General features: G+C 40.1%; 1 protein-coding gene across 14 annotated transcripts in view; it reads left to right on the plus strand.

Annotated features, from left to right (window-relative positions):
- ABI3BP (ABI family member 3 binding protein) overlaps positions 1–13,916 on the plus strand; it is a 136,501-nt gene extending 122,585 nt beyond the window's left edge. For all 14 annotated transcript variants that reach the window (XM_030961111.1, XM_030961001.1, XM_030961036.1 and 11 more), the window contains 5 exons: positions 3,848–3,927; positions 5,365–5,394; positions 6,375–6,536; positions 10,294–10,407; positions 12,449–13,916. In XM_030961111.1, coding sequence (XP_030816971.1) covers positions 3,848–3,927; positions 5,365–5,394; positions 6,375–6,536; positions 10,294–10,407; positions 12,449–12,564 — 502 coding nt within the window. In that variant the 3' untranslated portion in view covers positions 12,565–13,916. The remainder of the gene's footprint in view (positions 1–3,847; positions 3,928–5,364; positions 5,395–6,374; positions 6,537–10,293; positions 10,408–12,448) is intronic.
- The last annotated feature ends 113 nt before the right edge of the window (positions 13,917–14,029 follow it).

The raw sequence follows: 14,029 nt of genomic DNA on the forward strand, positions 1-14,029 counted from the left end.
TATACTCTTCTCCTTTTTAAAAATGTTTTGAGTGGTTTCTGTTGGATTTTTGGGTTTGATTGTGTCCTAAGGCTGTTATCACCTTTATCTAATATTGGTTTTTATTGTAGTTAGCACCCAAATGTTCTGATCATATACAAGGAAAAAGCCAAGAAAACCTCTATCAATGCAGAGAGTTTAGCTTTTGTTAACATTAAGGGTCAAGAGATAGAAACTATAAAGTAAGCTTCAATGCAGCAAAATTCAAAAAGTGGAAGAAAAATGCTGGAGGTTTCTATTTGTTTTATTAAAAAACTAATAACTAGATATTGTACTAAACTGCTGTTGATATCAGGGTTCGTGGATAAGCATTTCCCATTTCTCTTAGCCCTTCTTCCAACTTTGTTAGGAGAAAGATTCCTCAAACAAGCATAGCAGTTCATTCTCTCTCTCTCTTTCTCCCTCTTTCTTTCTCTTTCTTCCTTTCTTTCCTGGTCACACTGCCATCCAAGCACACTGTGCAGACACAGAGGAGCTCTGTGCACAGAGCCCTGCACAATTGCCATCCAACACCAGTATCTCCCCAGAAATAGCCCTAAAGTCCCAGGACTGTACTCAGCTTCTCCGGTTCTCCTATTATGGTGAAAATCTCTCTTCACCTATTTTCAGTTCTGCAATCTTCAATCTTCTCCTTCTGCATGATTTGAAAAATGCAGGAGCAGCTGCATTTGCCAGAGTTCCATGTGGTATAGCGATTTCCTGTGGTGGAAAAATACGCTCCAAGTAGTAATTACTGCAAGTCAAGTCCATTTAATCTGCACAAGGACTTTTACTGTCTCACACAGTTTGGGAGGATTTGGAAGTCCTGGTCTCCAAAAGTTTGTAGGATAGCAATCTTATAGATGTCAAAGGTGTGAGGCATTAGATTGCCTCTTACATAGGACAGCAGAGTTTTGGTATATTACGCAGGCAGATATAAAGATGCAATATAGACTCCAGTTTCTCATTAGGTAAGTCTAATTAAGCAGCAGACATGGATTCTATTAATTTTGATCTACATTCTTCTTGAAACTCTGAGCATTTTTCCCCTTCTTTGTGGTTTCTATAGGAGTGCATAACAGAGCAGATGGTACACTTTCTTGGCATTCAAATTATATGTTTTCAGATCTTTCACCTTACACAAAAAAAGGAAGAGTTTAGATTGTCTTCTATTAAAACATCCACAGTATAGCTTTAAAAATACAGTAAACTGTGTCATATTGTGATCCCAGTCTGGCATTTCCTTCCTCTCCTTTTCAATATTCTGTCAACTAACTAATTCTCTTCATCCCCAAAAGTGGTTGTTTGTTATTTTTGTACTGTGGAAGCCACTGGTATTGTTTTAGGATTGAAATTGGCAGAGGAAAGGAGCCCGTGATGCTTGTAAAAACACATACCACAGAACTGTAGAACTGCATGTATTTTAGTTTCTAAAATTTCCTTTTAACATTATTAATAAGAGGCTTCCCTAATTGACTGAGCTAAACTTTGGACATTTCTTTATTATTTTTCTTTTCTCCAATTTTCTTTATATGTTTACATAGGCTGAAATCTCCATCTGTAGATTTTAGTTCTTTATTTAAATTTTGCCCTTATTTTCCAAGCTGTGGTTTGGTCTTTTGCAGAGAACCTAGTGATCTCTGAACCACAATTTGAAAAACAGTGCTTGGAAAATAACCTTGTTTTTGTCTCTTTGGAGTTAGAGAATTGATGAGTCCAAGTTCATAGACTAAAGATTTTTGGGAACAGGACTGATTCCTATGAAGAGTGTTGCCTAATGCAGCCCAAAGTAGAGCATATCAACTATTGAGAACAATAAATTTGTTCAAAAATCAGCAAAATACATACAAAGGGACAAAACCAGATTATTATCACCCATGAGATCAAATCAAAATCTACCCATAAAGCAATAGAACATTGATCTTGATGATCACTATTACAATAATAGCTTTAGATCAGGTGTTCCTCCTGTGAAGAAAGCAGGAAAATTTCTTTGCAGTCTTTTATCTCTAGGTATGGATTAATTTCTACATTTTAAAAAATGTATCATCTGGCTATTGCTTTAAGACCCCCAGCATATTTGGAAATCTTTGTTTATGGCTCAGCGATTCTTCAGAAAGAATCTCTGACTCCTTTGCTGCAGTTCTCTATATTATGGTATTTCCTACCAGACGAGACTACTTCTTCACCAAAAAAGTTACTGTACCACGTGGACAATGTGAATACTAACTACTCACGTCCTATTTTTAAAAGCATGTCTTTGTTTAAGCAATTTGAAGTTGAGAATGAAGATTTATAAATTTCTTAAATTAATTATTCCGTTAATGTCTCCCTCCTACCATGGGGTAATATGGGCAGTTCCAAATTCTCTTTCAGCATGTTTAAATAAATGTCAAGATTTCTCCAAATAGATTTTTTCAGCTCAAAACAAGCCCATGTTTCTCTTAGCAATATCCATGAGTTTCCGCAATGCATCTGTTCAGCATACGAGTCTATATAAGTATTTCCCTCAAAAAGAAAAGAAAACCCTAGAAATAAAGGCAATTGCTTAAGTAAGCAATTTTAAAGTTAAATATTGTCTTAGAAGTACAGTGGATGGAAAACAGTTGCTGGGTTCTGCATGAATACTCCACTGAGGTTAATTAGCTCAGGTTTTGCGGGAGCCAAGGAGGAATGAAAGGTAATCCAAAGTTTGGACTGAATTATTCTTCTGGGGAACTGCAAATGGAGTTTACAAATTTCCAACTGTGCAGAGTGTGGTATGGGGGTTTTCTTTCTCTAGAAAATTGCTGTTTGGAAATGGTTCCAGCAATACGTTACAATGCTAAGTTACAGTCACAAGCTACCAAAATTATCATGGGTAAAGGATCCTTCTCGAGTCAAGAGCTGAAGGTTTAGTTGCCCACTTCTGGGACTCCCATTTTTTTTATGTGTTTACAACAAAAGTGGCTCTAATTTCAGGCCTGTTTTCCAGGCCTACAGTCCCTTTGACTTGTGTCCTGTGGCTCCCTGTCACTGACAAAGAGACCCTTTCTGTTAGGAGAGATTCACCATGTGTGTGCTCAGAGTATGGGAGATGTCCCTCTGCACATGGCACTTCCACTGCTAATCAAGCTCTCAGAGCTGGGGGAGGCTTAAGAAGAGGAGGCTGGTTTGGATTTGGATTTTTTTCTTCAGTTGTGCTGTTTCTACAGCACTGTATTTGGTTCCCAATACAGTGATGAAAAGGGAGCATGAGATCACTACAGCACAGGCCAGTGTTGTGCCACATCAGTAAAAACACATGCAAAAGAGACTCTGCACAGTGTCTTGTCATTGCTTCATATACTTATTATTAACATACATTCAAGCAATTGGATCCTTGCCCTTGGCTGAGCTCCTGTCCTGGAAGACTTGCCCTGTGTTTTACTACTGGTCCTGTCTGTCACAGTGGGTGGGCCTGACAGGCATTGAATTGGAGGTTTGTGTTCTTAAAAAAGCAAGAAGTACAAATAAATAGCAATGTCCTTTACTCAGTCTCTGCTTATCAGGTTGCCTCAGACCTCATCTGAACTTGCTCCCTTTGCCAGAACTGAAACTGCTGTGTGAGAGGAGACAGAAAAGTCAGTGTTGAATTAAATCAAATATTAATAGTATGTGTGCAATGAATTACCAAAAGGACTGGTTAATTTTGTGTTCAGTTCAAGTCTTACACAGTTAGGACAAAAAATGTCTCAGTAGCAAGAAATTGGGCTTTTTTGTTCTCCAGAAGGGGAGTAGCCCCAAAGTGTGTGACTATTCAAGAATGCTTAGTTTGCAAAATTTTCATCTCTTCTATTTTATTCCCCAGTTATGAATTCCACGTGAAACCCAGGAACCCCCTTGGTGAAGGTCCAAGTAGCAATGTTGTGTCATTCAGTACTGAATCAGGTAAGAACTTCCAAAGATCATACAATCATTTAACAGCACCTTTAGTACCCATGTTTGTGGGATGCATGAAAGGCTCTCTCACTTCATTTTCACAGCATTCAGTCCTGCTCTTTACTGTCTCTTGATTGGCTTTTTACCACCATGCCTGGAAAGTCAGCCTGGGATCAGGACTGTGTTGTGTGAGGATTTAAGATGGACAGACTGCAAGAGAAAAAAAACAGAGCAGCATTGTCTGGTACTCATTGCAAAGAAAATTACTTCATCCTTAGAGAGGGCTCAGTCAGTTAAGATTTATATTCCTGACCTTTTTGCATCTGTCCAACTCATTAACAGCTTCTGGATGGGGAACATTAGGGTTTTTTTTGGGCTGGTGTGTTCATAGGTGTTTTTGCTACCTGTTCAATAAGGCTGCTGCAAACAGTGATGTTGTTTGGCTGAAATAAGGATTGAGAAAGAGCTGTTGTGAAAAGCCAGTGTCTCAGTAGGTCCCCTTCCATCCTGTTTACTCTCCAGTGAAGCTCTTAAAGAGGTGTATACAAGCGTGTTTTGGCCACTGGTTGGTTCCCAGGTGAAGTTCTCTCTGACTCAGAGGTGAGAATCAGAGAGCTTTTGCTTTGCCTGTTCTTGCTGACTTGTTGACTTTAGGCAAGCAAGATACCATCTTTTGTGCAGAAGTGTTTATTGCTTGGTAGTACTGAAAGACCACATAAAACACAAAATGGATTTAGCCTTTTTAAAAGGACTTTCTCAATCTGTGTTTTGAGCCAGGTGTAATAATTTATTGGTCCTCAACTAGTGCTGTTGCTGATGGATGAGAGTTTTGGCTGAGCAAAGGATTACTCAGGGAGGAGTGCAGACTATGCCACACATATTTAAAACCTCTGAATACACTCTTTGTAATTCTAGATTGTTAAAAGTGAAAAAAACATTTGCACCAAGTGCAATTTTCATGAATGACAAGGCTTATGTTCTGTCTCCTATTTAGTTTGGACAAATAAAGCATACAGTTTTGTTTTTTCTTAATTGCACACATCCATTTCTCACATTTGGGCTTTCAAAGCCAAGTTTTTTGTGGCAAGTATTGCAGATGTGCCCTTTTTATTATTTAGGTTTTGAAATTGACATTTTAATAAGACACAGTACAATTGGGTTTTGCTGGTTACAGGTTTAGACTCTTGGTTTTACTAGAGCTCTGCTTGGCTGGTGTTGTCCCATAAGTAAAATTATTAAAAGCTCATTGATATTGGAGTTTCACACAAAATATATTTCTTCTAATTTAATTTAATACAAAAGTTAACTTCTCTTCCAAAACTCTTTCTGTTTCACAAATTACGTCTTATGTCAGCTGTAAAAAATCACTTACCAATGCTTTTCCATAGAATTATTGGAAACGTTCATTTTACAGTGTCTGATTGAATGTTTGTTTTCTTCCCCCAGCGGACCCAAGAGTGAGTGAGCCAATTTCAAGTAAGTGTTTTATGTATAAATCTGATCAGCAGTTTTTTCAGAAATGAGATAGCAGAATTTTACAAGGAGGGTGGCTCTGCTGCACCAGCTGGATGAGTTATGGAATCAAACAGCATTCACACACAATTTCACTCCTTCCACCCATGCCCCTGCCAAGGAATTCATGCAAGGCTGTTTGTTTACCTGAGCATAAGGCAATCAACGTGATGTGGAGCTCCCATGGCAGCTGGGATGGCTTCAAACCAATGTACACAAATGAGCCAAGGACAGCCTCATATTTTCTCAACCTTGTCATTAAAGCAAAGAAAGCTCTGCAAAATGAATAAGCTACTCCACACTTTTTAAGTGAGTTAACAGAGCACAACTCAGAGGATTCTGTTTGTCTGTCTTTGTGTTTTAGGAAAATTTTCTGCTTCAGAAGGTTTGATCTAACTCTGCTTTAGGCCACTTAACAAGACTCTTCCTGTCCTTGATGGAAGGTGGACTGAGCTTTTGAAGAAGAGCTGAGATGATTCGAGCAAACTGGGCTGTTTTTTGTATTTGTAATAGTCATCACTTTCACTCTGACAAACACTGTGGCACCATTTTTCTCCACATAATTAATGGCACTTCATTTTTACATGTACTTTTGTTAGATCACAGTTTGCTACAAGTTGATTGTCTTGGCTTGAACACACTGAAGAATGGTGACTGTATCACACACTTCGTAAATGAGAAGATTTCCAATACAAACATTGTCCCCCTAACAAGGTCCTAGAATGACCTATTCCAAACCTGCACCAGAGGACGGCAGGAGGAGTTCACAGCACCAATTGTATCTGCATACTTTGGTGCTTCCCTGAAATATTTCTCATGTTCAAAATGCGGGTGTCATGGTACATTCGCCTTCATGAAAGTTTCTAATTTTAGTTATTCAAATGCATTTGTTGTGTGTAATTTTGTATGCATCATATTTCAGCCTCTTTTTTCCTCTCCTGCAGTGGGGAAAGATGCAATCTGGACTGAAATCCCATTCAATTCAGACACATACTCAGAATGCAAAGGCAAACAATATGTAAAGAGAACTTGGTATAAGAAGTTTGTGGGTGTGCAGCTGTGCAATTCTTTGAGATACAAGATATACCTCAGTGATTCACTTACAGGTAAGAAGCATTCAAATCAGTGCTGTCCATATTATGCATTCCTGAAAGATATTAATTATGGTTTCTGAAATAAGAGGTGTAATAAGATGAGCTCTGCTGAAGTGGGATCAGATTTGTTTAATTTACTCCACAGATTATTCATAAACAGTAATCTGCTTGTGCTCAGTGACCACTGATATGTTCGATACTGAGTTTTCAGACTCCAGAGGAACCTCTCTGTGGTGATCATCTGATTTTAAGTACCTGTTCATATACTGGCGATCATACAGAAAACAGATAAAGATCAGAGCGAATAGCATATATTGTAAAACAGCCAATCTGGCATTTAATTATTAATTAGAGAAGAATTATTAATTAGAATTATTAATTGGGAGATCAGGACATCATTTTATACCTGGATTATGCCTGTCATTCCTATTCCTTTCGGTAAACATCTGGTTACTTCATTACTGGGAGGCTTATAAATACATGACTTTAACTCTGGTCAACAGGTTTTGCTCACCTGCTTTGACATTTTTGTTTTGTTTTCACATTCCCCATTTTTGCTTATGATCTTTTCTCCCCACCTTTTTGTTTTCCTCATATTATATTTCATTACTAAGGGAAACTTCCTGGCCTTACATTCTCAAGTTTTGATTGATGTTTTAAGGCCAGTTGAGTGTGATGTGTTTAAGATCTGAATCAGGTGACACATGCTAGGGAAACAGCCTGTGAGAAGTGTTTTTCAGTTAGTTGATAGGAGATCTTTGTCTCTCATGCAGCTTGTCCAACCTGTATCTGCTACATTGAAAAATATGTTAACTTCTTATAATGCATCCCAAGCTCCTGGCTCTCTTCTGTGTGAAGTCTCTTACCACAGACAGCTCTCCAACAATGGCACTAGCATGGCATCTGAGCACAAAGATGTGTGGGAAATGCTTTTGAGTGCAAGTCAGGCAAGTGTGTTCAACACATCCCATTGAATTAACTAGGGCGAGACTGTGGCTGGAAGAATCCACTTTCATAACATAAAGATGCCCCATCTCTGAGCTCAGCACCTCACAAGAGCAGGGCTCTGGGCTTCATGGAAAGCATATGGAAGGAAAAGAGCAAGGGAGTGTAGGGCAGCCCATGGTGCCATAATTTTAAGCTTCCCTGCCTTGCATCCAGCACTGTTCTCTGATGAGCAGAAAAGGAAGGAAAGCCTTGTCATTAATAGTCAGTATAATATTCCGTATGTAAATAATATCTTAGATATTATGTGAATAAAAGAGGATGTTTTGAACAGATGTATCATTCATTCAACTGGTGCTGTACTAACCAGCTGTGATAAATGACAAGCACTGGCAATGAGACGTGATGTGTCCCAAAACCAGCCAGCAGAGGAAATAGCAGTGCTAATCTAGCAGGACTAGACTTCAGCCCTAAATCAAGTGAATTAACACTGCAGTGAAAGCAACTCCAATCTGAAAAGTTAATATCAGGAGCCCATTTTCCTATTTTCATTAGATTGTTTTTGTTCTTGCTAGAAGGGTGGTGGTTTAACGTCGTTGGAAGAAGATGAGAAAGACACACTGTATTCATTATACTTGCTAAGCCTGGTTCTTGCACTTGAATTGTTACAACCAGTGCTGACCAGTTGACACAATATTTAAAAGAAGTGAAGTATTTATGTAGAAGGAAAGCTGCTTTTGCCCCATTTGCTAAGTGAGGCCTGTGTGTGCAAGTGAGAAGTTTCCCTGTTTGAAGCCAAGCTCTGCTCTGATATGTCTCACGGTCACCTCGCCTGGCCGTGTCCCCAAGGGTCAGGAAGTGTCCCTGCAAGCACCAGCCAGCTGCACCAGGTGTGCACTGAGCTCTGAATTCCACTGAACACTGAAAAAACTTCCAAAGCTTTGCTGTGGAAGCAGTGTAATTGCCTGGAAGCTTCAGGGTTCTGTCCATATGCCATTGTATAAGGCAGGCAGCAATTGTGTCTTTGCATGCTGGTTTTTAGCATGAATTTATTCCTCTAGTGCTGCAGAATTTATAATGTATAAAACAAGGTTTGTATGTAAGATTGTAAGACCACATGCAAGGAAACACTGGGGAAAACAATTGACTTTGTGCTAGAATTGCTATGCCCAAAGCAGAAAACCAGTTATTTGTTAGCTGAATGGTTTTAAGCGTGTTCTTTTATTACAGAAATAATTGGGCAGTAAGAATGTAATAGTCACTGAGAATGCTGCTAATTTATGAAGGCCAATTGTTTGAGTTATGCATAGGTTAAGCTGTGGGCCAGAAGAATATGTGTGTATCTGCAAGTTACTGTTCTGGTGTTAGCCATTAAAATATCTGGCTTATTCTCTCTCTTATGGAGAAAAACTGATCTCTGTTACACATGCCAGGACTGTTCCGTAAACCAGCATCTACTGCTGACCTCATTTAACAGTCCTCCAGAGCAGTCACTGTAGGCATTCCAGAAAAGCAGGCCACCTAAAAATAAGTATTTATTGAGGGAAGGAAAAAAATAAATTCTATGTGTGACCTTCAACAGCTGTGGAAAAAAAAAAGGCTTTTTTGGGCAGCCTGAATGTTCTTAATTTCAGAGCAAAAAATTTGCTGAGAGGAACTCCCTCTGACCAGCTCTCCTACGGAAAAAAACATGTTTGCAGCCAAAGTTAGATAGCAATAAATAATTTTGTAAAGCTAGAGAAGAACCACATGCACAGAGGCCATCAACGGGAGGTGAGAAATTTTGGCAAACTGTTGCTCAGCTCACAAAAACGTTGGAGTTTATTGGTAGGCTGCTTTTTTTATTAATTGCTCTTTGGGAGCAGTATTATAATCCTCCCCAGTACCTCTCAAATGGCCAGACTGGCACGGATTCAAGGCTCCAGGACACCCAGTATCTAATGAGTAACTGGACTTTCTACCTAGTTTATATCTCCATCCTGAGCCTTTTTCTAAATTCTCTCATCTTCCTTTCAACATCCCAACGGAAGGTTGAACATATTGAGAACTAAGTGCTGTGAAAGAAGATTAGAAAGAATGGTAAGTTTATCTACAAAGGTGTCCATCCCAGGTTTGGGAAGAGAACATAGCGTGCTCTCCTCCATCTTCTGAACTGAGTTTTACTAATATCTTGCAAATCAAATCAGCAAGTAAAAACATCTGTCAAAGCTCCTTCACTGTGCCTGTTAACAGGATAAGCACAGTCTGTAAGGTCAGCACACGCTACATGAGACACTTGAGACCTTGATTTCTACTTAGTTGCAGTCAAGTGTCCTGTTAAGCAATCCTGCAAGCAAATAGATGGGCACACTCCATGCTCTGGATAAGTACTTAGTATCCAAGGTCATCTATATGTTAAGGGCGATCACTTGCACATACATGTTGTAAAAATAAACAGGCCTTGGCTATGTTAGGAGGTGGTCTGTTAAAACATCTCTGAAGGTACTGGGGGCTTCCTGAAAGGGAACCAGACCTGCCTTCCATTGAAATCACTACGAAAACTTGCTTTTTGATGATGTTCTTGGTAGTAACAGAATTTCCCATACTGTATGAAATGTAAGGAGAGGGAAAAATTATGTCCAGGCATAAATTTTGGCCAGGAGTGGGGCCTTAGCCTTGAGCACTTGGAGCCTGCATGTCATGTTCAAATTACAGCTACAGGTCCTGAGAGGAAAAGAATCATAGCATTCACCTTGGCTTCTCCACAGAGGAAAGAGCACAGCCCATTGCCTCTGGTGGTTTTTGGAAATAACCTTCACTAACTCTGCTGCTTCTTTGCTTTCAGGAAAATTTTATAACATAGGAGACCAGAGGGGCCATGGAGAAGATCACTGCCAATTTGTAGACTCATTCTTAGATGGAAGGACAGGACAGCAAGAAGATCTGCCAGTAAAAGATGGTAATTCCCAACACCTGTATCTGTACCAAACCTGGGCAATTCCTTTCTTTGTTTCTATTTCCTGCCAGTGGATTCAGTGCCCACTGCTGGGGTGGGCGATGAAAGGAGCTGCCAGCTTTGCAGGCAGAAGAGGGTCAAGAAGTTCTTTGACAGTGAGTGATGATTTATTAACAGTTAGGACTTGGGTTCTGTTAGGTAGCAAACAGCCTCTCTCCTGTTTAAAACAGCCCAACAAATTATTCACAGTTGGTATTACATATTTAAACCCAACCACAAATTTGACTTTGCAGAGAGGCATTAAGTGGTGTGTTCAAACTAGCAAGGTTGATTTAAAGCACAGTACATAATCAGTTGGGGATTAAATACCTTGTTTGGTACTAATGAGAAACTGAAAATTTATGGCCGGAAAATATAATTCATGTTGCAGCAATTCTGTGTGTCCTGATTGCAAAAGGGTGCCCAAAATTCCAGTCTGGTCTAAGTGGACATGGGACTGGATGTGCTAAACACAGCCGCGACCTGCCTGGCTATTTTTCATCCATTGCTGAGGTATAAGAAATTTGTACTTCTGTCAGCTGAAGTCCTGCCTTGCTGCTGGCAGCAGTGCCAGGGTGAGGTGTTCTGTTCCTTGTGGGGGAAGAGCTCAGGCTGTACTGGTACGTGCACGCGTGCTGAGCATGTCATGGAACATTTCACTGAGGAAAACAGCAAAACAGCTTTCAGTACAATATCAGCGTGTTGACCAAACCTTTCTGTGCTTCATTTACAAAACACCCCATGAGTCCAGATACGCGTCAAGGTAGGTGTGGGAGATGAATGTGAAGCTCCTAAGTCTTTCACAAGTTTTTCCAAAAAACAAAGTAATTGAATGGTCTGAAGGGTGTTTGTTTATGTGTTTTGTGTGTTTCTTCTAAAGAGGTTTTTGCTTTTCCCTCCCCAGTCAGTGCTGCCCATCCGAAATGATATTTTGCGTAAGAGATGGTCAGAATCCAATTTGCATTGCCAGGACAGCAAACTTCTCAGTTGTACCAGATTTACACTTTTAAAAATATTTGACTGTTTTAAAAAACTTTTACCTAACAATCTTGCTACCTCAGTTTAAAAGACACTTATAACCAGTTTGATTTCGGCAACTAGATTTAAGTGAATTCATGAGCTACGATCATTTTTAGGCCAAAATAAACAACAAAACAAGCAAAGAGAAGACTTCACCTTTTCAGTAGCTTGTATTTCTAGCAAATGAACTGAAGAGACCAACAGACCAATTGTGCTACCTGCAGCAGACTGATTTCAGAATTAACTTCACATATTTGACCTGAAGTGCTGTGAGAGAATCAGAGTGAAAATAAACACAGGCTAGGGACATGTTGTAGGATAATGTACAGGGAAGCTGGCTCCCTATTCTTGAGGTATGGTGTTTTAAAAGATACAGTGTGTATATTTCACCTGAAGTGCTGTGAATCACAGCGGATGCTGTCTCTCAGCTGCAGAACAGTATTTTGTTGGATGGAGCCCCAGTTCCTCACTTTTTTACCTTATGTTAATTGTTTGAATGGGAAGCAAGTGTGTTGTCAAAAGCAGGAGGTTGATTTGGGTGGGGAGATGCTGTGAACTTTCCCAAATGGCCAGGTTTTATTGAGGTTCACTGCAGTGTCAAGGCTGCACAGTGGGGACTATTTGTCACTGTCACTTTGCAACACAGAGCTGCCTCCTGTTCCGGGAGCCCAGCACAGCCAGAGGAGGGACAGAGGGGGCACAGGCTGTGCCCAGCCAGCCCCACTCACAGCAGGGTGCTGGGATCTCCAGGAAGGCACGCATCACCTCTGTGCTGCCATCCCAAGTACTTTTGCTTTGAGTTGGGTGGGCAAATTGCAGAGTGCTAGTGGATGTAGGGGCAGCAAACAGCTCTGCTTGTGGCAGGGGGTCAACGACTGGGTGACTATTTCAGCCACACACTGAATTGTTACAGACTTCTCAGGGAACCCAAGCAAGGTACTGTCCTGAGAGCTTCATGCCAATAAAACTCTCTTCTCTGTTCCAGGGTTTTTCAGGGCAGTTCGTCAGGAACCTGTCAAATTTGGGAAGATAGGCGGGGAGACTCAGATTAACTACGTGCGCTGGTACGAGTGTGGCACATCGATACCTGGCAAGTGGTGATGCCGCACGAAGAGGGTGCCAGGGCCCCGCTGCCCAGCGCAGGCTGCAGGAAGGCAACGCTTACAGGGTTGGCCGATATGCGAGGCTTGTACCAGTCTAATGCCAATACTGCGTTAATTGTGTAATAGTGTAGGCTGCTTACTGTAGTTATCCAGTGTTACAAATTTGTTTTTAGAATTAAAAAAAAAAACACAGGCTAGGGACATGTTGTAGGATAATGCATAGGGAAGCTGGCTCCCTATTCTTGAGGTATGGTTTATATGGTATTTTAAAAGATACAGTGTGTATATTATTTATCATGATGTTGTAATAAATGTTTAAGGCACAGATATGCCAGAGTTGGTCATGGAATGCAACGTGCGTTAGTTTTAAATATTCACTGGTCCTGTAATGCAAGTGCCATAAGCTACCCATCCTAATCCATCTGTAACATCTCCCAGTCATAAATTATAGAAAAGATCCTATAATTTTTAATATCCTGCAGCCAGTAAACTTGAAGCACTTTCTCCTTACATGTTAAAACAGTTTAGCTCCTGCCAAAATGCTGAGGTAGGTTGCTGTATGTGCAGCTTTAAATGATCAAGTTCAGTGGAGTTTTCTTCCATGTTTGTTTTCAAACGTTTCAGCCCCAGTCAAAGCCATGTTCAGCCTGTCACTATGGAGTCAGAGCCTGGCAGTGGCTGGCAGGGAGGGCTGGTGTTCTCTAATTGAAGTGGACAGGTACATATGTACATGGAATGAAAAAACAAAGCTGGCCTCCACAGCTGGGGTTTTTCAGGAAAATGTCGTTTTCAGAATCTGACATTTACTGATTCAAAAGCCAAATGTATGTACCGTGCAAGGGGACTTGGAAAGACAAATGAAAGAGGAAAAAGAATAAACTAGTTATAACAGCATGATCAGGTTTATTTTATTTAAAAACAAAAATTCTGGTTTAAAACAGTTTTCACTGGGGACAGAGGGGAAACACTGATAACTGAACTTTAAAACTGCTTTACAGTTATTTTGATTAAAACCTCTCCCAAAGCTACTTGTTGTACTGCTTGAACATTTATGAACTAAATAAAGAGATGTAGGTTTTTTTAAAGGTGTTATTCATTATCTTACTAATGTATTGAAGAAATATGAACAGGAGCTACCAGATCTATATAGCAGTCATTTATAGAAAATACCTTATAAAGTACATTGCAGGTACACTGTACGCCTAATAAAATATTTTTTAATCAAGCGGTTTTTTTCAAGTGTTTTACATGAAAACAAAGCTTAGTTTCTGTGGTAAATGCTGTTATTCAGAACAAACTGCTTGCTGGAACCAAGCCCCTGTTAAATGACCTGATGAACGAGGTGTGTTAGGTCCAAAAGCAGAAATGGGAGGAGGTACAGCCACAGCTTACTGACTAGCTGTGGGCACAGCACTGTTTAAGGACGCTGAAGGTAGGAATATTTTCACTCAACTTCCTAATTT

The sequence above is a fragment of the Camarhynchus parvulus genome, chromosome 1 (assembly GCF_901933205.1).
Source record: "Camarhynchus parvulus chromosome 1, STF_HiC, whole genome shotgun sequence".
NCBI lineage: Eukaryota > Metazoa > Chordata > Aves > Passeriformes > Thraupidae > Camarhynchus > Camarhynchus parvulus.